At 37.7% G+C, this 24,475-nt stretch overlaps 2 protein-coding genes across 3 annotated transcripts; both read right to left on the bottom strand.

Moving 5' to 3' along the window:
- Positions 1–52: 52 nt before the first annotated feature.
- Positions 53–8,826, bottom strand: LOC108900172 (cadherin-like protein 26). Its single transcript, XM_051071315.1, has 19 exons — positions 8,630–8,826; positions 7,966–8,085; positions 7,714–7,860; positions 7,476–7,620; positions 7,147–7,331; positions 6,892–7,023; positions 6,622–6,804; positions 5,789–6,123; positions 5,563–5,705; positions 5,240–5,464; positions 4,877–5,104; positions 3,999–4,117; positions 3,681–3,722; positions 3,461–3,559; positions 2,955–3,065; positions 2,738–2,797; positions 2,357–2,416; positions 2,142–2,219; positions 53–2,034 (listed from the first exon to the last, which is right to left on the bottom strand). The coding sequence occupies exons 1-19, from the start codon at positions 8,663–8,665 to the stop codon at positions 1,729–1,731; spliced, it is 2,754 nt and encodes a 917-aa protein (XP_050927272.1). The 5' UTR covers positions 8,666–8,826; the 3' UTR covers positions 53–1,728.
- Positions 8,827–12,369: 3,543 nt separating this feature from the next.
- Positions 12,370–23,907, bottom strand: cdh26.1 (cadherin 26, tandem duplicate 1). Of its 2 annotated transcripts, none has more exons than XM_018701070.2 (19): positions 23,759–23,907; positions 21,150–21,209; positions 20,980–21,072; positions 20,705–20,866; positions 20,451–20,598; positions 19,993–20,162; positions 19,759–19,887; positions 19,479–19,664; positions 19,079–19,344; positions 18,462–18,607; positions 18,118–18,348; positions 17,808–18,029; positions 17,045–17,169; positions 16,822–16,896; positions 16,190–16,246; positions 15,897–15,992; positions 14,532–14,570; positions 13,968–14,039; positions 12,370–13,688 (listed from the first exon to the last, which is right to left on the bottom strand). In XM_018701070.2, the coding sequence occupies exons 1-19, from the start codon at positions 23,783–23,785 to the stop codon at positions 13,470–13,472; spliced, it is 2,523 nt and encodes an 840-aa protein (XP_018556586.1). In that variant the 5' UTR covers positions 23,786–23,907; the 3' UTR covers positions 12,370–13,469. The 2 variants fall into 2 exon arrangements, with proteins under 2 accessions (XP_018556586.1, XP_018556585.1); XM_018701069.2 differs by having other exon boundaries at positions 13,968–14,042; positions 23,759–23,906.
- Between the last annotated feature and the right edge of the window lie 568 nt (positions 23,908–24,475).

Here is a 24,475-nt window from a genome sequence, read left to right as displayed (position 1 = left end):
TGTATTTCATATTCCATCTAAATATTTGTAGGTGAAAAGAAATAACACAGGCTGACCCTTATAGACTGTTTTATGTAACCACATAAACTCTCAACAACTACACACACAAACACACAGATGCCCATAAAACTGACAAATATTTCAGTAAGAAAACAAAACATGAAACTGGCTTGACAAGCTGGTACTGGCAGACTGGAATTACCGTAGTGCATCAGCGATTATCAAACTTCTCTGGAAGTGTTTACTGTATGATATACTTGTGTTTGACATTCACACAGTAAATGGAACAGTTAAACTTTTAACCCATAATTATGAAAAGAGTCACAGTTTCTAATGGACTCAGAACAAGTACATGATAACAATATATAGCAAATGCTAAAACAAGTCATGAAAAAAACAACAACATATCCTTAAATGATTCAAAAGATATCCCAAAAGAAAGTGAGACTCCCATTTCCCAGTCGTTACTATAAATCATTATTGTATGAATATTCAGTGTAACCTGTATTGAAAGAAACTAATGTCTGATATGCAACATAACATGACTAAAAAAGTAATACTTCTCTGCTATAAGGTTTAAATTTTCCCAACTGTCCCCGTAATACCTGGTCATCATTGTAAATGCTGTGTTATGATATCCTATCTAACCATAACATGTTCCCAGACACTCGTCTACATAACTATGGCAGTATGTGGCTTGTTTTTTATCTTGCAAATGTTTGAGTGCTGCTGTGTAGGAAAAGGCTTTTTTCATGGCTTAAGAGTGTGGGTATAAGTTTAGAGAATTTGCATGCGTGTTCCAGGTCACATTCAACATCTCTTGTTCCATGAAAGAGGGAGAGCATTGCGCACTAGGAAGTTGTCTTAAATTTCATTGACCTGTAAGAATGACTTTTTATCTGAGAACTTGAAAACAGGTGGAGTAACATTTGTGGACAGAAGGTCATGCGGGGTGAAATGCTTCAGTTGTTAACAAAGGTCTCTGTAGGAGTCAGACTGAACGCTGCTTGCCAGGTCCTGTTTCAAACAAATGTTGTTTGTTTTTAATGTCATTCAAAACTATTTCAGTTCAGTAGTCAAATGAATCATTTGACCACCGAGGACTTACCAAAGAATTAAACTGATATACGGATTAGTCAGGATTCAAAGGCTGCACAAACATTTATCTGAGGATAAATGGTAGACTGACATTTTCCCACAGAGGTGTCTTTCTCTCACTCTTTGTGCTTGTTGTGACGTAAAATCAGTGCAGTTTCGATTAACATTCATATTCAATTTTGTCAGTGCAAGCTTTCTTAACCCTTTGTGAGCGCCAGAGAATATAGTCCCCAATCAGAAAGTCATGAATGAAATACATTTAGTCTATATTAAGTATACATTAAATATTGCAGGAGAAAAAAGAATTCCAGGGGTTAAAACCATTTTAAGGCTATAGTAAACAACAAAAATAGTCCCAAAATAAATGTACCAGTTTCTGTCAGATTTACATTAGTCAAAAGGTAGAGACTGTGTAGGGTAAGGTTTTTATGACATGACTCAGTTAAAGTATAAATAACTGTGGTAACTGTGGTAGGTTCTAATTTTCATATTTTCTCAGAGGCAGCCATTCAGTAAGATAAAGGAAGGTGTAGCTGAAGGTAGCATAACTTGTTGTGAGTCACCTGACAGAGAATGCTGAAAGCCTCAGGTAACATTTAGGATTGATACCTTGATCAAAAACGTAATTACCTATAATGGATCATTCATTTTAGTTGTATGTCTTTCTACTTGGATCAGAGTTGCTGTACCGCTGTGCAGTTTCTCTATTACACAGGAGGTATTTGTACTATAAGCAGTGCTTTCACGTGGCATGCAGACTGAGGCCAGGGTACTGAACTTGAAATCCAGGTCCAGGTCTCTGTCTGGATCAAAGGAAATGTCAGAGATAGAGATGGCATCAAGCTCAAAGTTGTTCTCTGTCTCTCCCTCCTCAGCATACACATGAGGAGAATAATCACCCAGCTCCTCTCCTGGTGCCTGGAGAGTGCACAGCATCTATGGTATACAGAGGAGGAAAAAAAGAAAAGGAGAGAATGTTTAAAAAAGAAGAAAGAGACAAAATGACTCTTGCTTTGCTGGACTGATGAAATTCTTGTCATTACCTTATTTAGTTCTTGAAGCAGAATTTTATGTTGGATCACAGTATTTTGATGTGAGTATTTACCGTGTCCTGCTGAACTCTTGGAAATCAGAGGGAAATTTTTTGTATGAATTAATTTGTTTAAAAAAACTGAAAATGTCATAGTTAAGCAGTATGGATATAAAAAAATAAATAATGGAAAATACGAAAAAGGGATCATAGTGTAGATTGCCATACCCCACGCATTGAGTGCATCTGTATTTGTTTATTTCCCATGGTAGATGATGCACCCCTTATCTGGAAAATTAAGCATTTCAGTGGTTAAGACTGTATATTACAGCAAGCTTTTGTAATATAATAGAATTTAATTAACTGCAAAATATCATGGCTCAGTAAAATAATTGGTATATTCCTCTATGAACTTGATAGCAGCAGATTCAATGCCACTACTAAATGTCATTTATTGGCATTAATTGGTGTCCATTTGTCACTATAATATAATATAAGAAAATTTTTAAAGGAGAAGGCTGGCAATTTATTCTGTATTTTGAGTTGCCATTATAAAATAAGATAATGGAAATTTCAGGAAAAAGGAAATCATAGTGTACATTGCAGTACCTCACGCATAGAGTTTCTCTCTAGATGGCCCCTTCTCATGGTTGATAATCCACCTGTTGACTGAGAAATCAAGCAAGTCAGTGGTTACAGCAAATGCTTCCAATGTGAATTTATTGAACTGCAAAATGTCATGGCTCTGTAAACTTGCAAATAGTAATAATACGTTTTCAGTAATGATAAAATAAAAGTGATAGTAAAAAAATTAAAAATTTAGTACCCAACGTGAAAGATCCCTGCGCGAAAAAGTTTGTTCTGTTGAGCCTGTTCTTCTGAACTGGGAATAGTTTAAATGAGCTTGAGATGCTTCACTTACTGAGCCACTTATTAACTGTGGAGAAAAAAGCATGTTGAGCCACGATAACACTTCACTTTTGAAATAATTTTAATTGATGTCTATTTGTCACTATACAACATAAAAAATGTTAAAGGATAAGGCTGGGATTTTTGGATTTTTTTTTCCTAGTTGTCAAGAAATCTTATGAAGACCAAAACTAATAGTATGTTAGTCTGTCTTTTTGACTTTTTCAGCCTATCTATTCTATTCTATCTATTTAAAGCACAAGCTGAGTTGTTTTTGGTGAAAACATTAATAATACTTAAAACCTGTCATATATGTTTTGAAAAGGCAGTAAAAACAAAAAACTTAGAATATCACAAGACTCATCCTTTAGCACATTGTCAGTTGGGATACAGTAAGAATAAAAGTGAGAATAATTTCCATACCTGCTGCAAATGGACTCTTTGCTTTACGGTTTGGGACGCACGGTACCCTGAACTGCCATGGCCAGTAAACACTGGTGCAGTTGATGTTATAATGACTGGCTGACAGGGGTAAAAAATTAAGTAAAATCATGACTGCACAAAGCTAACTAAAACAGTTTTATTAGTTCAGATTAAGACAAAAAAAAAACATTCAAGTTTACTAATATTTTACGCCACTTACTGATTCTCTCTTACTGTGCTCATTTGATGAGTCAAATGCCACCTGTTAAAATTTTGAATACAGCGTTACGTTTTTATAGCAGGAGATATAGTTACATTGTCATAATCTTACTGTGCACAACACTACTGATATAGGATGAAGTAAGACGAAAAAAAATTATCTTGCTTTCCAGGCGCTAGCATATTTATCTTTTCAGACTTATAATAACTAAATAATAACAACAAATTGAAGCAAGTGTGTGTGTATATGTGGGTGTGGGTGTTTTATTAGCCTATAGTAATGGTCAAGTATAGCTAATTTCGAAATAAAAGTATTTACGTTGCAGTCAGTTCCTGGTTTCTCAGTGTTACAGAGCATCAGATGTTGTCCTGAATCGCCTTCTGGCATCAGTTTCTGCTCTTGTTTACAGGACACCAGAAAAACCAAAAGTAGCGCACCTGGGATATAAAGACCACATAAACACAAGTTAAATCACACTGTTGTGGATTAATCTTTTACCCAAGGAAAGGCTTATGACAAAAATACACTCATACACTTATTTCATTTATGTAATATACACTACCAGTCAAAAGTTTTAGAACACCTCAAATTTTCCAGTTTTTATTGAAAGTTAAGTAGTTCATCTCCAATGAATAACCTTAATAGTGCAAAGGTCAATGGTAAATTGTCCAGGCAAGGGGAAAAAATAAAAGTTTACAAATGTTGTTACTACACCCTCTGAAGTATTAATAGCACAATACTGTATTGCTGGAAGTAGTACTATATACTGCCATCAGGATGGTAAGAAATAAAACAAGTAACAAAGGAAGACAGACTGGTTGGTGAGGGGTTCATCCTACGGCAAGATAATGACCCAAAACATGTGAAGAAAAGAACTAGACTGTGGCTTAAAATGATGGAAGACCAGCACAGTCTCCAGATTTAAACCCCATGGCGCTGGTTTGGGGTGAAGTAGACAGAGGGTGAAAGCAAAGTAACACATATGTGGAAACTTTTGGAACACTCTTGGGATAAATAACAAAAATAACAAAAAAAAAAAAAAACCAAAAATTGCGTGGTTCTAAAACTTTTGATTGTTGGTGTATAAAATTTAGGGGATAGGATTTAATTGGAAAAATTTGTTTTTGTTTTTTTTTTTTTTTTTTAGCTTTTAAACATAAAAAATAAAGCAATAGTATCTCAGACATGCATCCCACCTGCAAGCACTAGTATGCCGACAAAGATCATGAAAAGTGCTCCTGTTCCTACTCTGGGGGCAGATGATTTGCGGAGGTGACAGTTTGGCTTCTCCGTGTCTATGCAGTTACACACAGTAACTGACAGGTTGTGGACAGCAGTCTTGCCCTGAAGGTCAGACACTTCCAGCAACAAGTCGTAGTGTCCGGAATAAGCTTTGTTCTTTTTCACCAGGTTGAATGAATAACCTGCACATCCAAAATGAATTGTCATACCATAAAAAAAATATTGTGACGTATTTTATAAACTAGAATTAGAGGTTGATTTGACAGCTGTGATGTTATTTGCACACATTATATGATCTTGGCTACGTTTAAACTCACCTTGCAGAGGTTCAATGCTCCACTTGCCCTCAACATCTCCGAGGAGCTTGAAGCGGAAAGGTCCACTGTAGGGCTCTTCATCCAGGTCCACTACTGTGATGTTGGCTTTAGAGACTCCATCAGATTGGCACATATCAAACATGCCATTAGGCAGGAATGGAACATTGTCATTCTTATCTTGAACATGGATCCTGAGGGTTGCAGTGCTTGTCATTGGAGGTTTGCCTGTTGACCAGAAACATTTGTTGTACATTTTAATTAAGGCGATAAAGAAATTGGAATTAATAACATATACAGTATGTGAACAGTCCTCCAGGTCATACCATTGTCAACAGCAAGTATTGTGACAGTATAGATACTGTTGTTCACATGGACTGACTCTCGGTCTATGCTCTTTGTTGTGGTTATCTTTCCGGTCTTGGGGTCCACAGTAACACAATCAGCTGGATCCTCACCTTTTACATATCTGAAACACATATGTGTTGCATTAGACATTTTCAGTTTCTGACAATTTAGTGTAGACATGCAGCCAGTATCTTCATGACTTACACAAATGTGTTTGCATTGGCGACATCAGGGTCTCTAGCTGTAAATGTCTCCAGATACTGCCCCGGCTTCTCATTCTCGGGCAGACTAACTGTTTTGGGAGTTTTGTCAAAGATCGGAGCCTCATTGACATCCTCCACAGACAGTGTCACTTGGATGAATGAATCCTTCGCCTGCCCTGACACACCTGCACCGGTAGCACCACTATTAGTCTCAACATGGGTGACTTTCCAGAGACCAGTGGTGCTGCGACTCACCACTTTGCATGAAAAAAGGGAGATTTCATTCCTCACACTGACAGTCACATTCCTTTGAGAACCTTCCTCAAAGTCCAGATCCTGAAGAAAAAAAACGGAAAGCAAAGATTGGATGCTGGTTTGAAGACAAATAATAATGAATATGTAATGTAAATTCATATCATACATCACAGACATTTTAAGGCTTTTTAAGAGATTAAATTCACTATATATGGGTAGTTGGTGAATTTTAAGAGAGCAGTGTTTGAAGGAAAGAACAGGTTGAAATGGTTGCATGGACACTACAGTGGAACATAGTTGTTCTGGGTCACTCATTGTCCAGTTTTTTGTATCAGTACCTGAGCAGGATATATGATATCTAAAGGAGAGACATCAACTATGAGTATCTGTGTGTACTATAGCATACTCCCCAGTGCTTACTGCATCTGGTTCTTTTTTTCTCTAATTGCTTTTGAGGATGCAGAGCTGTTCTAAGAGCTTGTGGTGGTCAGAGTTTAATATATTTTCACCAACAATCATTGGACTGTAGCTTGAAAAGATCAATTCAGTACACTGTTTGCATGAACACAGACACAATACCTTCTGCACATACAGTAGTCCCTCGTTCGTCTCAGGATCAGTAGTGATTCTGAAGTTGTTGTCTGTGTCTCCATGGATTTCGTATTTCGCTCTCCAGGCCACTGAACCTTTGGTGTCTTCGTCTGTAACTTGGAGACGTGAAACAAGAACATTTCTCTGCCCTTCTTTCACTTTTCCTGGGCCCTGGGGTAAAGGAAAACAACATTTTTTTTCACATACTATGTGTTTGTGTGTGTGTGTGTGTTTATACTGAATGCAGTAATTGCTCACTGTTTGTCCTGTGATGACAGGAGGGTGATTATTTCCATCCTCTATGTTGACTATGATCGTGCAGGAGCTGGAGAGCTGTTTTTTTTCTCCACGGTCTTTAGCCTCGACTATAATGGTGTATTTCTCTGCTTTCTGATGGGTTAAAAAGAGCAGTCACTTTCCAAAATAATAATAATTATATATATATATATATATATATATATATATATATATATATATATGTGTGTGTACAATCCTACAGATTTGATGTTTCACCTCATGGTCCAGACATCCTTTAAATGAAATGGTCCCAGTTCCAGTTTGAGAGATTTGAGCTTCAGAAGAAAGAAAGTAGAACTCCAGGTCAACTGGTGAAGGAGTGACTGAGACTATTCGGAAACCGAATAGCTGATTGTTCCCGCTGTCGATATCTGTTGCTTTAAGAGTAATCACTTCACTGCCTGTCAGTATCAGAAGAAAGGAGATGTTTGTTTTATTATGTTTTGGTCATTCTGATGTTCACAACATTTTTTGATTCATATAAATGACAGGTTCATAATAGTAGCAGTAAAGATTACATCATTTCAAAATGAGTTCAAAGTTACCTTGTGATATTGACTCCTGTATGGTGATTTCATACGTTTTACGGTCAAACCTTGGAGGGTTGTCATTTGCATCCTGAATTCCTATAACAATGCCCAGCCGTGTGTCTATTACCTTACTGAATTTATCAAGTGCCAAAAACACCAGCTGTAATGCAAAGGCGAGAATTGTGAAATACTGAAGGCCACCCCCCAGCATGTCCCACACCCCAAGCTCACTTACACACACACATAAACTAACCTTAAGCTCCTTGAATTTCTCATAGTCAACAGGGCCTTTGACAGTGATCACTCCTTTATTATGGTCAATTTCTAATATGCCTTTAGGGTCCTTATCAACACCATCACCGGATATTTGGAAAAAAGTGAGAGCCTTCTCAACTTGGATCTGCAGAGAGTCAGAGCACAACAGCAGCAAATTTTGTAATGATTTTCCTTCAGCTTGTCATGTATGCTATTCATATTTGTGCATTGACTCTCAGTAGATACTCACTGTGCCCAGAATATATGGGAATTCTCCATCATAGCCTTCATCAATAGTAAAGGAATCTATGATCCAGTTTCTTTTTTGTCGCTGTAGCACTTCAGAAGACAACCTGTCGACTCCCAAACACTGCAAAAACATTACATTACTTACACTGTATTAACTGCATGTGGGATCTTTTGTATATTACAGTTATGATTATTATTTGCATGCACAACCCTTGCAGGACATGAATACATGTGCGAAACGGACAAGATGGTAATCTCTAATGTTCACATCCATAACCCTCATGTGCTGAATTCATTATTATTATATCTGACAATCATGTTTAATTTGTAACTTCCAAACTGATTCATTTGTAGCAGTATGCTGACAACCAGAAAAAACACAAAAATCTCACCACATACCTGTACAATTTTTAACTGTCTGTATATTGTTTGTATATTGTTCTTTCAATCCTGAGTTATTGAAAGAAAATTGGACTTGTGCGGGTTAAATAGATCCTTATGTTCATGTTGCATGTTGTTAGAGTCATTTGGCTGACCGGTGATTCTGAAAATAGTCTATCATGCTGGAATCCTGGGCAGATGTAAGCATCAAGTAAGTGCTGTTTTAATCATATTTGATTTGACCCTTCTGTCCAGAAAGACTGCAACCCAAGATAAATCCTTACCAGCAACATGAAAAGACTGAGGTGTACTGTCTCCATATTCCACACAGTTGATGTGCTGTTAGTCCCTCAGATGGTAGACGGTTTCTTGAATGCACCTGAATGAAAGCCGTACTGAATGCCAATGTTGGTTTTGGCTGCAGTTAATCTGTGAGTGGGAGGGCCTGATAAGACATGATTTCATGAGAAAAGGAGAAGCCCAGCTCGGAAGTTATGGCATCTGTGTAAGACCTTATGAGTAACATGACAACACAACAAGCTGGGCTTCTCCTTTTCTCATGAAATCATGTCTTATCAGACCCACCCACTCACAGATTATTATTATGTAATATAACTAAATATGTTTGAAAAATATGTGAAAAGCTTATGAAATATGATTTGATTCTGTTTCTTTTCATAGTAACAGAGTTTATTTAAAGATGTTTTTATTCAGTTCCAGCATTTTGCATTTAAAATGTCCACCTTCCAAAATCTGTTTTTATTTCATGTTCCATTTTTCACCTGACCTTTTTATCTCATAGTGCCATCTGTCATGGTGATTATTTTATTTTCCCTATATTCTGCTCCAGTTTTTTATAAAAAAAAAAAAAAATGCTGGATTAACATGGATCTCTTACTCATCAGTTTAAACAGATCTGTCGGAATTGTGTGGCCCAATTTGTAACTCCTCCTCTATGTCAATTACACACAAGGACTTATTATCCCAACCCATTATAAGGACTATTATCCCAACCCAATTTGCAATAGCAAATTGAATTTAAGAATAACAGCTCGTCATTTTTAATAATACACTGAGAAATTTGAATGTGGTTTTGCTTGGAAGGGGATAAAATATTGCCTTAAAGATCAGATATTGCAGGAAAAGTATCTTCAAGGATTACTTAACAATAGACTTGAAGCTACTTTGAATTATTTATCATTCCCTTGTATTTCTTGGTGTTCATCAGCATCTTTATTATGTTTTTTGTTGTTGCTGACCAACATAGCTCAACACTGCTCCACTGGGAGGGTGACAGTCACTCATATTTTAAGAATACAGAGCCTTCCTTTTTATCTACCATAGAAAAACCCTAACAGTGTCAGGACACGTCAGTCATTTAGCTAATGAACTGGGGAACACAAAGCAGCAGCGTATGTAATTATTTATTATTATTTAGTCATTATTTATATGTTCCACCCAGCATCATAAAGAAGCAGTCTAGGATGCTGGCACTGAAGCAAGACAGATCTGAAGCCATTTACCAGCAGCCTTGATGAAATCACTTCCATAGAAAAATGTGAATTTGGACAACGCCCTTTGTGAGAGATTCAAAACCTGTATGGTGTGTAAAAGAGACAATAAGTCGAGCTGTTGGGGTCATAAACTCATTAAACCATAACTGACCTGAAGCTGGAATTGCTGATGCCTACAAAACAGGGATGGCTATAAAAAAGATATCAAAGCCACTCCAGCTTGAAATTTCCACTGCTCTAAATGCTTTTTGGCAGTGATGCAGAACTGTGGAGGATCTGGAAGACTTTCAGATAAAACTGCACATGTCCTGGGCAGAAAGACAAACCCAAAGCCTGCATATGGCTACAAAGGATATGCGGAGTTTACCTGACACAGGAGTGGTGGTGCACCGCTCCACTGTGCAGCATTGCGTGCACAAACAGTGGCAGCCAGTGCTGCACAGATAAAGAAAGGAATTGATTCCAATAAATATCAGCAAATTCTGGATGCAAATTTCAAGCAGCTAGTCAAGAAAGTGAAACTGAAAAGAGGCCAATTTCTACAAGAAAATGATCCAAAATGCAGCTTGAAATCCACCAAGAAATACTTCAAGAACACAGCTGAAGCTTTGGAACAGCCCTCACTTAAATGTCACTGAAAATCTGATCTTTAACATGCTGTGTGTGCAAGACACCCTTAAAACATTTCAGAACCTGAAGTGATATGCATGAAGAGTGGGTGAAAATTCCTAAATCAAGAATAGAAAGACTCTTAGCTGGCTACAAAAAGCATTTACAAGCTGTAACATCTGCCAAGGGAGGGATTAGAAGGAGGTGGTCAAGTGAGACAAGCGTACTGCACTTTGGCATTTATAAAGATTCAGTTAAAGCTTCGGTTCTGTGATTAATCAACAGTAGACTTTGAGTTACCATGAATTACTATCATGCTACCTTGTGTGTTTTGGTGTTCATCTGTCCTGTTTTGTTGCATTTATTTCCCATTTCCTGCTGTAGCCTGAAACACCAGCACCTTTAATGCCTTTGATTGTCTCATTTAGTTTTCATTATGTCATAGATCTGAAATGAGCTGAACTGAATTGAAGGTACAAAAAAAGGCATGTCGTTCAGGCAAGTTCAGAGTTTCAGATTTGCATATTACTGTGTGTGCCGCACCTTAAATTCATGTGGCTTCTTTACTTAGTGCATACATGAATCAAAAAACAGGTTTTGCCATGTGTACTGACAGACTGAAGGGAATACACTGTCATTTTTAAGCAGCAGGTTACAGAGGGAACACAAAGTCAAACTCTAAAAACATAGTGTCATTTAAGTGAAACTGCTCAGACCGAAGAGTGTTTTGGCAGCAACACAAGGTTGTGATGATAAAAGAAAATGGTCCTGAAGTGCCTTCCATGTAGACATGCAGTCTTTACACAGTAACAAGACTGTAGACAGCAGCTGTCATCGGCTTTAAGAACAGTGCTCAGAAATTGTCTACACAGTACGCTACACAGTGCAAAGCGGGATTATCACATAAATTATATGCAGGATGAAAAAATAATCAACACAATATAACCTATCCCTTCCGTTAAGATAATGCCAGTCCTATTTTGCTGTCACCACTCCCCTGCTCTTATCTTCTGTAAGTCATGTCACAGTCTTTACCCTAGATTATAAGTGTGCACGTGTAAAAAACAAACTAAATAAGTAATAAGAGTGGTTATAATTGAAACAGTCAAATGTTAATATACGTGGACTTAACACTGTAACATGGCGGTGTAGTATGTTGCTAGTTTGGTATAATTTCATTATAATTACTTCAACAATAATTACTTTTATCCATTATCCAGGTAAGAACAGATCACCCAGAGACTGCTACCAGCAAATTACTTTGCAAATACAACATTTTAATTTGTTCTCCTCAAAAAAAAAAAATAAAAAAAATAAAAAAATAGATGCAGAAATGCACATGAGAAAACAAAGTAGGGAATTAGCTGTGTATTTTGCAAAACATGACATTTACAATTCACTCACTGTTGACCAATAATGATTTCAACCGGTCAAATTTATGCTAGGCCCTATTCAAATATCTTTTACAAAAAGTGACTTATCCTCTATGAAATATCCCAGTTTCCAAAGTAAGTGCTTGTTAAGTTACAGTTTAAAACATCAAAAATAATACTGTCCTAACAAAAACATAGCTAGAAATGATGTGCAGTGAGACGTGGCTGCAACCACCTACATTGCTACAAAGTAAAAAAAAACAAGCAGACACACCCAGTCCTCCTCAGAACACAGAAAACATTTCAAAATCACCAGCGCATGACAGTTTGTGCAGTGCATTAATTCCATCTTCAAGCAAGCAAACTACAACCTCTATTCCGTAATCCTTAAGTTCTGTGCAAATGTTTGGGCACCCCTGAACAAAGTCTCTATTTTGTGGCACAAATAATTAATAATGTACTGCACTTAATGTACTGTAAATTTCCCCATTGTGGGACTAATAAAGGATTATCTTATTCTTATTCTACTTTCTTAATTTTTTTTTTTTTTTTTTTTTTTAATATAACCGTAATTATGGCATTTGCAGAAAGTTTGGGAACCCTAATAAGACAGTACTTACTTACCCCTCCCTTGGCAGATGTGTAGCCAGCTAAGAGTCTTTCTATTCTTGATTTAGGAATTTTCACCCACTCTTCATGCATATCACTTCAGGTTCTGAAATGTTTTAAGGGTGTCTTGCACACACAGCATGTTAAAGATCTACCCACAGATTTTCAATGACATTTAAGTGAGGGCTGTTCCAAAGCTTCAGCTGTGTTCTTGAAGTATTTCTTGGTGGATTTCAAGCTGCATTTTGGATCATTTTCTTGTAGAAATTGGCCTCTTTTCAGTTTCACTTTCTTGACTAGCTGCTTGAAATTTGCATCCAGAATTTGCTGATATTTATTGGAATCGATTCCTTTCTTTATCTGTGCAGCACTGGCTGCCACTGTTTGTGCACGCAATGCTGCACAGTGGAGCGGTGCACCACCACTCCTGTGTCAGGTAAACTCGCATATCCTTTGCAGTCATATGCAGGCTTTGGGTTTGTCTTTCTGCCCAGGACATGTGCAGTTTTATCTGAAAGTCTTCTAGATCCTCCACAGTATGACTGCCAATATGACTCCAAGCTGGAGTGGCTTTGATTTCTTTTTTATAGCCATCCCTGTTTTATAGGCATCAGTGATTCCAGCTTTGGGTCGGTTATGGTCTAATGAGTGTATGAAATGTTCTACAAGTAGTAGGAGTAGAAGCACATGCCACAATTACTGTTTAATTAGAAACAAAAAACAAAAAAAACATTTAAGTAACCTCACAACAGTAACATTTTTAATGCGTATTTGCTGCAGTGGTTGTGTTTACTTCTTTTCACATCCGTAATCAACTAAATGTGTAATTTGCCATGGGGTGTCCATACTTTTGCGTGCAACTCCTATGTGAGATGCTTAAGTCCATAATATACTAAATCCAACCATTGTGGTGTACAGTTGTTGCCAAATATCCAGTCAGATCAGTCTGAAATCACAATCACAAACTAGAAATTAAGAGCTACCTGCTTGGTATAAAAATCACATTCCAGCTGTGCCCTTCAAAGCTTTGTTTTTTTTTCTTGAATTTTCTGCTGACAGATGCCTCCCAGGGTCTTGAACTTTGGCCCCAAATCATTCAGAAACTGCAGATCATCTCCCATGTTGCTGAACGACAGCTCGTCCAATGACTGGCATTTGCTTCCTTGTCCCTCGTAGGCATACTTGTGGGGTTCGTACCCCAGGTAGTCTGCCTGGTTTCCATTAATTATGTAAAGTCTCTGTGGAGTTGAGTCAAAAATTTCTGGATCAAGAGGTCATATTAAAATACATAATGTAATGTTCATTGCACTTTCTTTCATTGCCTAAAGCAGAGGCAGATGACTTTATAGTGACTGAATTCAGTCTCATTCACTACATCAGAATTGTGGCCTGTCCACTGCTCTGCAGCTAGTACAGCTTATTGAATTTGATCATCAGTGAAGACAAGTGTCCAATGAAGGCATTAACATAGCATGTCTGGTGTTCAGCTTAGCGTGATGTGAATCAAAATCTCTTACCTTGTCAATGTGATCTGAAATGTGTTGATTTGACTGCAGGCTGAAAGAGCGCTGGTACCGTGATGAGCCGCCCTGCTGATAGAGAACGGGACTGTGAGGTCTTTTAGCAAAAAATTAATGTAAATGCTTTAAGTGCTTTATTAACGTGATGTATATCCTCCTGAGAACCAAGGGAAAAAAGTGTCTTACAATTTCTGTTTTTTTGTGATTTCCTATCTATTTGGGCCAAAAAAAACACCTTACAATTTAAATTTTTTTAAATATATTTTTTATTTTAATTTCACAGCATGTCCATTGTAGAGGACAACAGGACGATATCTGTGTGAAAATAGAACTAAATTTAGAAAACAAGAAAAAAGGAGCAGATTATATCTTTGGCTTGGAAGGGTAACTCCAAATACTTAAGAAAGATAAAGGTGAACAAAATGTCCATTATAAAGGACATAAATGAATGGGCCGGGTCTCAGGAGGATATGTCAAAAAAAATTGTATACAGTGCAATCAAAGAGGTTAGATTTTACCCATGTATAAAAAAATATCAAATTCCCGAAGAGAACTACTTACCTGGTAGGTGTTTGCCCTGTTTGTAGTCCATGTAGAGTACTAAAATTAAGAAAACAAACATTGTATACTCAGTCTTCTTCTCTCACTTGACCTTATCTGACAGTAATTGTGGAACTGTCTGGCACTTAAAGAAAACAATGCTAAACTTTTTTCAAAACAAGAAAATGTTTTAATCTGCATCAGAATTGTTAATTTTTTACAGTTCTTTTTATATGACTTTTTTTTTATTGATAGGACAGTGAAGATAGACAGGAAACGGAGAAACAGAGTAGGGAAATGACACGCAGTAAGGCTCCGAGCCAGGGACCAGGTGCTCAGGGCATTGAGGCCCATGTGATACGTGCCCTAAAAATTTCCGCTATTGGGTCACCCCCATTAATTTATTAATTACTTAATTAAGTAAAGGTAAACCAAATATTATAAATTATTACAGTATAAAATAAGAAAGAAAATATTATAGATTTTAACTGACCTGAACTGAACTCAAAGTACAGGTAAGAGTTCGGTAAGTTCAGAGTTTCAGATTGCACCACACCTTGAGGACGTAACAAATGTTGTAATTTAAGACTAAACAAAATGTTATATCTTAAATTCCCAAATTCACAACGCTCTTGCATTTTGGAGATACAGTAAGGCCCATCAAAATACACATAAAGATAGGCAATTATCAGACACATGGCTTTTTTTATTATTCCATTTTATTTATTCCAAAATCTTCTTCTTTTCTATCTTTTTGTAAATGATTTTAGGACATGTGCCTTAGTGGCTTATTATTTCATGGAAAACAGTTAACATGATTTTAAGATATTATGTCAAATAATAGCCAGAGGACTAACATGCAGACAAAAGTGAAAAACTTCCTGCTGAAGTATGTGTGCAGTATGTGTGTTGTTAAAATACTGTTGTGGCACCCTCTTGTGGATTTAAGCAATCAGTGTACAACAAAAAAGAAAAAAAAAAAAAACAAAACACCAATAAGAGCAATGGAGTGCACAGATGCCATGCCAGCCCTGCAAATATCTATTATTTTTTCATTAGTGATTACTCTGACGATTTGTTTGTCGATTAATTGATCAGTCTTTGTGTCTAAAAAAAGAAAAGTGTCAGATCCTGATATCTGAGAAGCTATGACCAGCAAATGTTTGGCTTGAAAAAATTTTAAAATGATGAATTGATGGTCAGAGTAGTTGCAGATAATTGATTAATCAAATAATCATTATCTCAAGAAAAGTCTTAATCGAAAGCAACTGGACTTAGTTGCAGTTACTTTCGATTAAAACTTTTCTTGAGATAACTATGACCTGGATGAATGAGAATATTCACAGGCAAATAATCATTGCAGCTCTACATGTCATAATCACTCACCATGCCATGCCCACTTTGCCCTCCAAGGCTTCTGAGAGTGTCTCTTCGCTGTTGCGTTCCCATTCCCATTCCTAATGTAGTCATGTTGGAGTCAATCTGTAAAGTATATACAGTATGGTTAAATCAGGGTAGAGCAGCAAGTCCTGCCTATTACCAATGACAGATGTTTCAGTCATATCTGCACTTTAATATATTGTTTGTTTCAACATATCCTGCTACTGTAAAACACTCTTTAAATCCTCATAATTCTTTGCCTTGCACAAAAACAGATTCTTTAAAGACCTATTACTCACCCGGGTGAACATTGAGCTGTTGAACTCCTTGGTCATTGCTGGAGCCGCTTCATAGGCCTAGTTGAGCAGAGCAAATTAATAAAGCGGGGCCCAGAAAAATTTGCTTTGTATTCTTGTGTCAACCACATTTAACACAGCATTTTATCAAATGTTTGGGGGGAAATGCAGCCACAAGATCAGCTTCTGTCTGATCAAGTAGCCCCTGCTTGCAGGTAACTCCAGGCAAAGATGTCTTCCTTGTATCGTGAACAAGCTGTTGTGAAAGTTCTCCCTGTCAGCCTCCTTCTTACACAATCCTGTATAAACCCTGTAATTTATGTCATGAATGTGCCTTCAACACACAACACAGTCACTGTCTTAAATCCTGCTCTTCCATATCTGTCATCACTTAAGATGCATATATAATGAAATGTACAATGTAACAGGATTATAGCTGCCAATAATTTCTTAGCAGAGTTAAGAGTCACGTCCTTGTGAAACTCCTTTGGTGTCTGCTGAGACATTTTATACTCTCGCCTTTTGACATACCCTCAATTTACACCTACCGTGACACTTAAAGCCTGTGTGCGAAAAAGTCACAGACAAGTAAGGAGAATGAGAGGCAACTGACAGGGGAGGTGAGAAGGTAGTACCTTAGCGGTGGCCTGTTTAAGGCCATCTGTCACAGCCACACCATTTGTAGGTGTCAACAGCAGAGTGGGCTCAGCCTGGCAGAAAGGGAGAAAAGATTATTAATAGGGCAACTCCCCTCAAAAATGGGTAACACAACTGTGGTTGTGAATGAGAAATATTTTCTCTGTCTTTTTCCCTTTGAGTTGCACACACACACACACACACACAACACAACCAACTCACTGTGCACGCAGCACCTCCTCCTTCTTGATTGTACTTGATAAGGGTCTGGTTGCCCTCATCCTGAGTCATGGGGATGGAACTGAAATCCCTCTTTCCACACTCACACATAAAGAGGAGCAGCAGTACTGCAAACACACATCAGGCAATAACGATAAGACTAGAGTGTACATGTTGCATTTTCAACAAATTGCCATATAAGAGCAATGTTTGCTTCTCCCCGCTATTACTGCCACGGAGATGCCCATGAGTAAGGCTCTTAACCCCGAACGGCTCCAGTGAAGCTGCTCACATGAGACCGTAATTGTACTGCTGAGTTTTCAAGTGTGAATGTGTTAATGTGCTTGTGTTAAACTGGTCAGGGTGTTCCTGAAAAGGAGTGCCTCTGCTCCCAGTGAAACTTCCCTTCACAAATAAGTAACTAACTAATTAATATCAACTAACTAATATCAACAGAGCTACCAGCAGAGACCAAGTTATGACATGTTTAACACCATTAGAGGCCATGAGGTCAGATGTAATTTGATTTGACAGAGATCTGGATCAAGCTTTTGGTTTGTATTCAACAGTGAATCCTCACATTACTCACTCGCCCATTAGTTGAGTGACTAATTGACCTTACTTTGAACTAACCATGAACATTTCCTCAGGTAAGCTAATTTGTATCTAATTGATTTGATACTAAAACATTTTGTGCGTCATTACGGGCTTATTGAGCATGAACATAATTGTTTATTTAATGTTTCAGCTGATTTGTCATACTCACACAAAAATAAGAGCAATCCTGCAGAAATCAGTCCAATAGCAGCCGATCCAAGGCCAGAGGAGAGCGGCTCTTTTTCACGGCAGACGCTCTCTGTCCCACAGTCGCACACCACCACCTCTGCAGTGTCAAAACCGTTCATGCCCTGTTGGTCTTGAATCACCAGTGGCACTGAGTAGTTGCCATATGCAAGTGTCTTCAGGCTAATGAGTCCCGCTTCCTCACCTGGTGAAGAATGTAAAGAGAGATTTGGAACTTTTTTCATTTATTTTTTTAATAGTTAGGTAGGTGTAAAGATACTGTATGTACCAACCAAAGGCAGGGCTTATTTTCCATCGCTGTTTCAGAGTTTCATCATCACCCCCCAGGGTGAAGGCGAAGGGCCCACTGAAAGGAGGGACATCTAAGTCCTTTGCAATCAGTGTGACCTTGTTCTCCCTGTTTGCACACATTATGACGCCTTTGTTTTTCAGCCCAGGCTTATTGTCATTGACATCCCCCAGGTGGATGTTGACAGTGCATGTACCTGTGGCTGGGGGCTCACCTTAGTAACCAAAGCAAAGGAAAAAAAAACACCACTTAATTAATGTAGTTTACCAATGGACCATATTATACAGGTTGTGCTTGATCACAATATACAGTGGAGCTCCTTCATACCGTCATCTATGGCACCAATGAGGACTTTGTAAATGTTATCATCACCAACGAACTCTGACTCTCTGTCCATTTTCTTCTTTGATTTGATTTGTCCTGTTTTTGGATCAATTTCCATCCAGTCAGCTGGATCATCTAACAGCACATACCTGATCACAGGAAGGAGAAATTGGAGAGTGGAGCAGAACATATTAAGCTGCGTTCAAAATGAAACTTGACAATTTCAAACTTTAGGTCATTTTGGTGGTGAAACTTCAACTGAGAAAGGGCATACTCTTGAATGTTCGTGTGCAACTTCTAGGTTAGCATTTTAAATTTCCAGTATTTCTATTAACAAACAAAGGTAGGCACTATCAGAGGAACTATATGATTGCAAAGTCAAAGTTTTATTGCACACAGTATGCCAAGATATTTGGTAATTTCCCATAGGAAGCGGTGTTTTTAGCCACAATTCTTTGATAACCAAATTAATCAATGGTATCTGTAAATGTTAGATAAAAAACATCATATTCTTTAGCATTTTCTAAATTCTTAAATTATTAGCCTGAAAAATCCAGCATGGATTGGGCTCTGTTCACAATGCAGCAAGTTCAGCCTGTATACAGTGTTTTGACACCAACCTGATGTTGGCTACGTCAGAGTCGACATCATGAGTCGTAGGAGTGAACAGCACAGTTCCTGGTGGCTCCTCTTCCCTCTGGTACACGTCATGTTTGTCTTTGTCAAAGTGTGGTGGGTCATTGACATCAATCACTTTGATTGTGATGTTGACTGAATCCAGAGATTCATCTGGGCCAGGTGATTTACCACCACAAACAAATAAAGGTTCCTCGTTCTTTACTCCAACCTGCAGGGTGGTAAAAGTTGTCCTCTCAAAATCCTTCCCCTGGAAGTGACACACAAGTTTAGATCAGTACTGGGCCAACTGTGGTTTATGAGAAATTTTGTTGGGCTTTTAGCTTGAAAGAAGTTATAATGATTTTTTTTTTTTTTTTTTTTTTCAGAAAAAAGCAGAATTACCTTGATGATGTTTAGAATGCCCTCATTTGTTTCAGGATCAGTTTCAAGTTTGTAGTTTCCATCCTCATTCCCCTTAATGAAGAAGTATTTGGCACGCCAGCCAGGAGTTTTAGGAGTGTCTTTGTCCTCCACCGCAATTCTCAAAACATCATTTTTGATAGCAGATTCTAACACCTCTCCATGGTACTGGACAGGCAGAAGAGTTCCAATTTTAACATCATAGATCACCCTAAAGTGCATTGTTAGTAATAATGGTAATAATGATAGTGATAATACTTGCCTTGTTATCTTTGAATGTTGGTGGGTGAGTGTTTGTGTCAACAATCTTGAGAGTGATGACAGCAGTGGAGGTAAGGGACGGTTTTCCATGATCTTTTGCCTCAACGGTAATTTTATACATTTTAATTTTCTGCAATGTATATAAAAGATGATATTTGAGATGTCATAATAAAAAATCAGCATGTGCATATATGCATGAGCATGCAGCTGCCTACTATAAGTCATTGAGCCTCACATCATAGTCAAAACATCCTTTGAATTTGAGCTGGGCCACTCTGCCATTCATCTGTTCCAATTCGATCTTGGGCTGTTGCGGTTCCTGTTTAGTCAGAGTAAAGGTGATTTGGGAGTTAGATGTGTTCACCTTATCTATGTCCCAGGCGGTCAACTGTGCTTCCAAGTACCCTTCAAGAAATTGAGGAAAGGAAGCACAACAGAGTGATTATGTTATAGAAAAGTAGGAAGTGGGAAATGGTAGTAAAAAACAATTGTATGACAATAAGAGACCAGGCTCCATAGACCTGAAGCTTAGGTTTGACATGATTATTGCCCCACATCTCTGTTTAACCCTATAGACTTCATTAGAGCTCTATAACAGCATTTTGAGCATCTTCATTTTTTGATACCATATTCCCTGACTGCAGGGAGAAAATGTACATGTGCTATGAGTTATTTACACAACTGTATACTCACCCTCTGGCATATTTTCCTTTACATTGACAGTCGGTTGAGGGTTGGAAAACTTTGGTGCATTGTCATTGATGTCCTGTATTTCTACATCAAAAGCCAATTCCTTGTCTATTGGTTTGTTGGTGTTTTTGTCAAAGATATCAAACTGGATCTGTGGGAAAAGGTATCCATGTAAGGTATCCATGTGACTTTTGATGTTTAAAAATCAATGTAAAGAGTATTTATTATCAGAGACTGGTGGTCGAGTATTAGCTCACATGGAAGAGTTCGTATTTCTCTCTGTCGATAGGTTTATGGGCAAAGACCTCTCCAGTATGTTCATCAATGGAGAACACTCCCAGCGGCTCCTTCGACACACCCATTCCACTTATATGGAACTTATGGGTTTTTGCCTCATCATCTGACTTATCGTTAAACATCTAGAATCAGAACACACACACAAATGAGCTGCTATTGTTTGTATGTTTGATCCAGTCAGGATACAGAGCTGCTACATTGATTGGTCATTTCATTTACAAAATGATGTCTTCACCTTTGCAATTTTTTTGGGGAATGGACCTTTGTCTTCCTCTGTTAGTTCAATCGTTGACAACACCCACCTTCTTTTGGAACGCACCAGAAGCTCCTGTAGATCACACACACAACTGTTATAATTTTCGCCAGAAGCAAAACATTTGGCAGGAGTTTGCAATTCTGAGTTACCCGCTTATCACGCCTCTTGTGTTTCCCATTGTGAGACTCTGCCAGGGCTGCTAATATAGCCTATAACAACAGGAAAACTGGATAGTAAAACTCATTCTTGTCTTCACAGAGAATTTTACAGGGCTTTTAATTCAACGTAATTCCAGGATACTTGACAGGTGCCTTTTATCACTTTCCTCACTTTCCTTCACTGTATTTTGCTACTCAGGTAGAATCTATGTAGAGGTGTCCATTCATCAAGATTTCCATCCCCTCTCATCCCGTGAAGGGTTGTGGGGAGCTGAATCAGGCGAGAGGCAGGGTACTTAACCTTTCTGTTTAGGGTAACTTAGAATTTCCAATTCACCTAGTCTGCATGCCTTTAGGCTGTGGTAGAAACCAAAGCAAAAGAGGGAGTAGTCTTTGCATGCCTGTAAATTGACACATACGTGGGAGGAAAAAACAATAATACAAAACCAAGTAATTATCTCCCTCACGCTGTCAATACTTGAGGTGTATTAATTAAATAACTATATTTCAGTCAAGTGACCTTTATGGCATTTCCTTTGATCAGGAATATTTTGAGAAGAGTATGATAGTGTTACAAAATTTCTGTCAATAGTATAAGAATGTGGGCACTTAATGGTTTTTTGGAGATATTTTATGCCTTTATTAGATCGTAATAGTATGGAGCAATGACAGGAAATGATCGAGAGATACAACAAAGTCCCTCTCCGCCTGTTTGTCTCTCTGACTTTCCCTCCATTTCCTTTACTGTGTTTTGCTAGTAGAATGACATTGATGTAGATGTGTCCGTTCATAATGGTCTCCATCCCCTTTCATCCCTTAGAGGGTTGTGGGGAGCTGGAGCAGATTCTAGCATTCATATGGCGAGATATGGGGCACGCACCCTTTCTTGTCGTTCTTCTATCACAAGCAAAAATATAGAAATGTTCTCATACGCATGGGCAAAATAATAGTCTTTGCCCACCTGTAATTTGTCACATGCATTGGAGAAAAAGCCATTGTACAAAACAAAGAACTCAACTCCCTCACACTGTTATCTCTCTTAAACTTAGGGTGAATTAATTAAAAAAAAAAAAAAAAAAGCAACCTTCATATGGCTTTTCATCTAGGAAACAACAAAGCAACTACCCAATTTCTCTTAATTTACCGTTGAGCAGGAGTGTTTTGAGGAGACTAAAGTAGTATTATGTATGGCATACTGATCAACAGTACTAAGAAAATTATACTAATATTCCAGAAAAAATATTATCAGATCTTGATTACATCAGACTAACAGTGAAAAGGTATTAAACCCTATCATGGCAATTATTATGGAAAAATATCACACAAAATGTAAATAGTGAAGCAAATGGAGTGCTACACTTCTCTTTTATTTTTATTTTATTTTATTTTATTTTATTTTATTTTATTTTATTTTATTTTATTTTATTTTTATTTTTATTTTTATTTTTTTTTGGGGGGGGGGGGTATTTTATGCCTAATTTTGGAGCAATCACTAGAAATAAGGGAGAGAGAGAAATGCAACAAAGCTCCCCAGCAGAATCCAAACCAGGGATGTTACTATTTGTGACTGGCCTTGAAACCTGTAAGCCACAAGGGAGCCGCATGATCACTATATATCTAACAGTATCTTTTACTGACAGTGATGTTAGCCAAAGTCTTTTATTCTTTATATTTTTTTCAGCTGTATTGCACAGCCATCTTAGAGCCAAACTCCATGGCCCGCCGTTCAAAATTCCAAATAAAGTTAGTGACTTGAAACTTGAGTTTAGATTCTTTTAAAGATATAATTAAAAATTTCACACTTTTGTAATAACTGACAGAAGAGATGTGACAGTAAATGAGCATAGAGAGAGAGAGAGATAGAAAACAACATGCAAGAGACTTTTAACTCTCAGGCCCCAGGTTTAGATTCTTATTGTAAAATTCTTAACTTCAGTGTTTTGGTAAACCTCGTCTTCGTCTGGATAACTGATTGCAATAATGACTGATATCCAGTGCATAGTCTGCAGGCAAATCGTAAAGACACGGCTTTTCCTAGTTTTCTTTGATGTCTACAGTATAGGTGTGTATGAAGAAATACCTTTGTGACTGACATTTTTTAGCCCCAATTGACACAAAAACACAAGGAATTCTCTACTTGCACTTTTAAATTGTGCAAAGCCTGTTCTTTCATTAAGATAAAAAGACTCTGAGGTTGCAGCTACCTCAGTCACAAGAAGACGTAAAACCCAGTCCAATCTAATAACTCTGTAAAAAAAAAATGCTGTACTTAATCCTAGGCTCCTCATGTTGCTATGTACACAACTTATATTCCATAGTATAATGTGTAGAACTGGTTTTGCATGATCACTTCACCCACCCACTCTTGCCTGCAGACTTTTTAGCTGATAGAATAGCAGCAACTAGATGATCTATAGAATGTCCACATTCAGTGTTAGAGGTTTTTGCAAGTTCACAAGTCATCATAAGCGACACTCTCTCAACTCTCTCAAAGCAAATAGTTTGTCATAAAAATAACCAAAAATAAACATTCATTTTGTTTTTCATGTACAGTTTCTGCTCATTTTAAGACTGGAGATAATTCAGAATTTCCTCCTTACCAACAGAAGCAGGGAAATGGCTCTCATTTTGATCCACTCTGCTTGATATCCTCTGTGGGAGTGCTCCAAAGGAGTCGAGCACAGCTTGAATAAGCGCACACAAACGACAGCCCACAATGCCTGCAGGCAGCAGGTTGGCTGACTTTGCACAAAGGACTGTTTGTTCACATATGCAGTTATGTGCAATATGATATGTTAAATGTGGTATTTGTACCCATGTATGACCAGTTGGAGTTGTGCTTTATATATTACCTACCAATATGTTTACTTCTATAACTTAATGTATTTTGTGAGAGGGTTTTAGTTCGTATGACGTGAACTAGGTTCTCTGAGTGTGCTAGGACTCATGGCTCGGCTCAGGTGTACACCCCTCTGGCACTGTAGCTCAGGTTACCATGTCTTATTTATGTCTGGCCTACATCGCATGCAAATGTAGTTTGAATTCATAGGTTCTTCAAGTATTAGATAAACTGACTGAAATAACATTTTAAACCCACCGATGCGGTATACATTCCTCTCACACATGTGGATATAGATGACAAAATTAATTTGTCACCCCCGAATTAATCAGAGCATCACTGTGACCTGTTCAACATTAACTGGCATGTTTATGAGCCCGTCTCTCAATATAATATCTGTACTGATTGATGACACCTGAAGTCATAGTGCAAAGCTAAAAATGCAACAGTTCCCATCAATTAAAAGACCAGCATAGGG

The sequence above is a fragment of the Lates calcarifer genome, linkage group LG6, assembly GCF_001640805.2.
Source record: "Lates calcarifer isolate ASB-BC8 linkage group LG6, TLL_Latcal_v3, whole genome shotgun sequence".
Taxonomy (NCBI): Eukaryota; Metazoa; Chordata; class Actinopteri; family Centropomidae; genus Lates; species Lates calcarifer.
The sequence above is the reverse complement of the archived record's forward strand: the minus strand, read 5'-3'. Positions and strand labels throughout refer to the sequence as shown.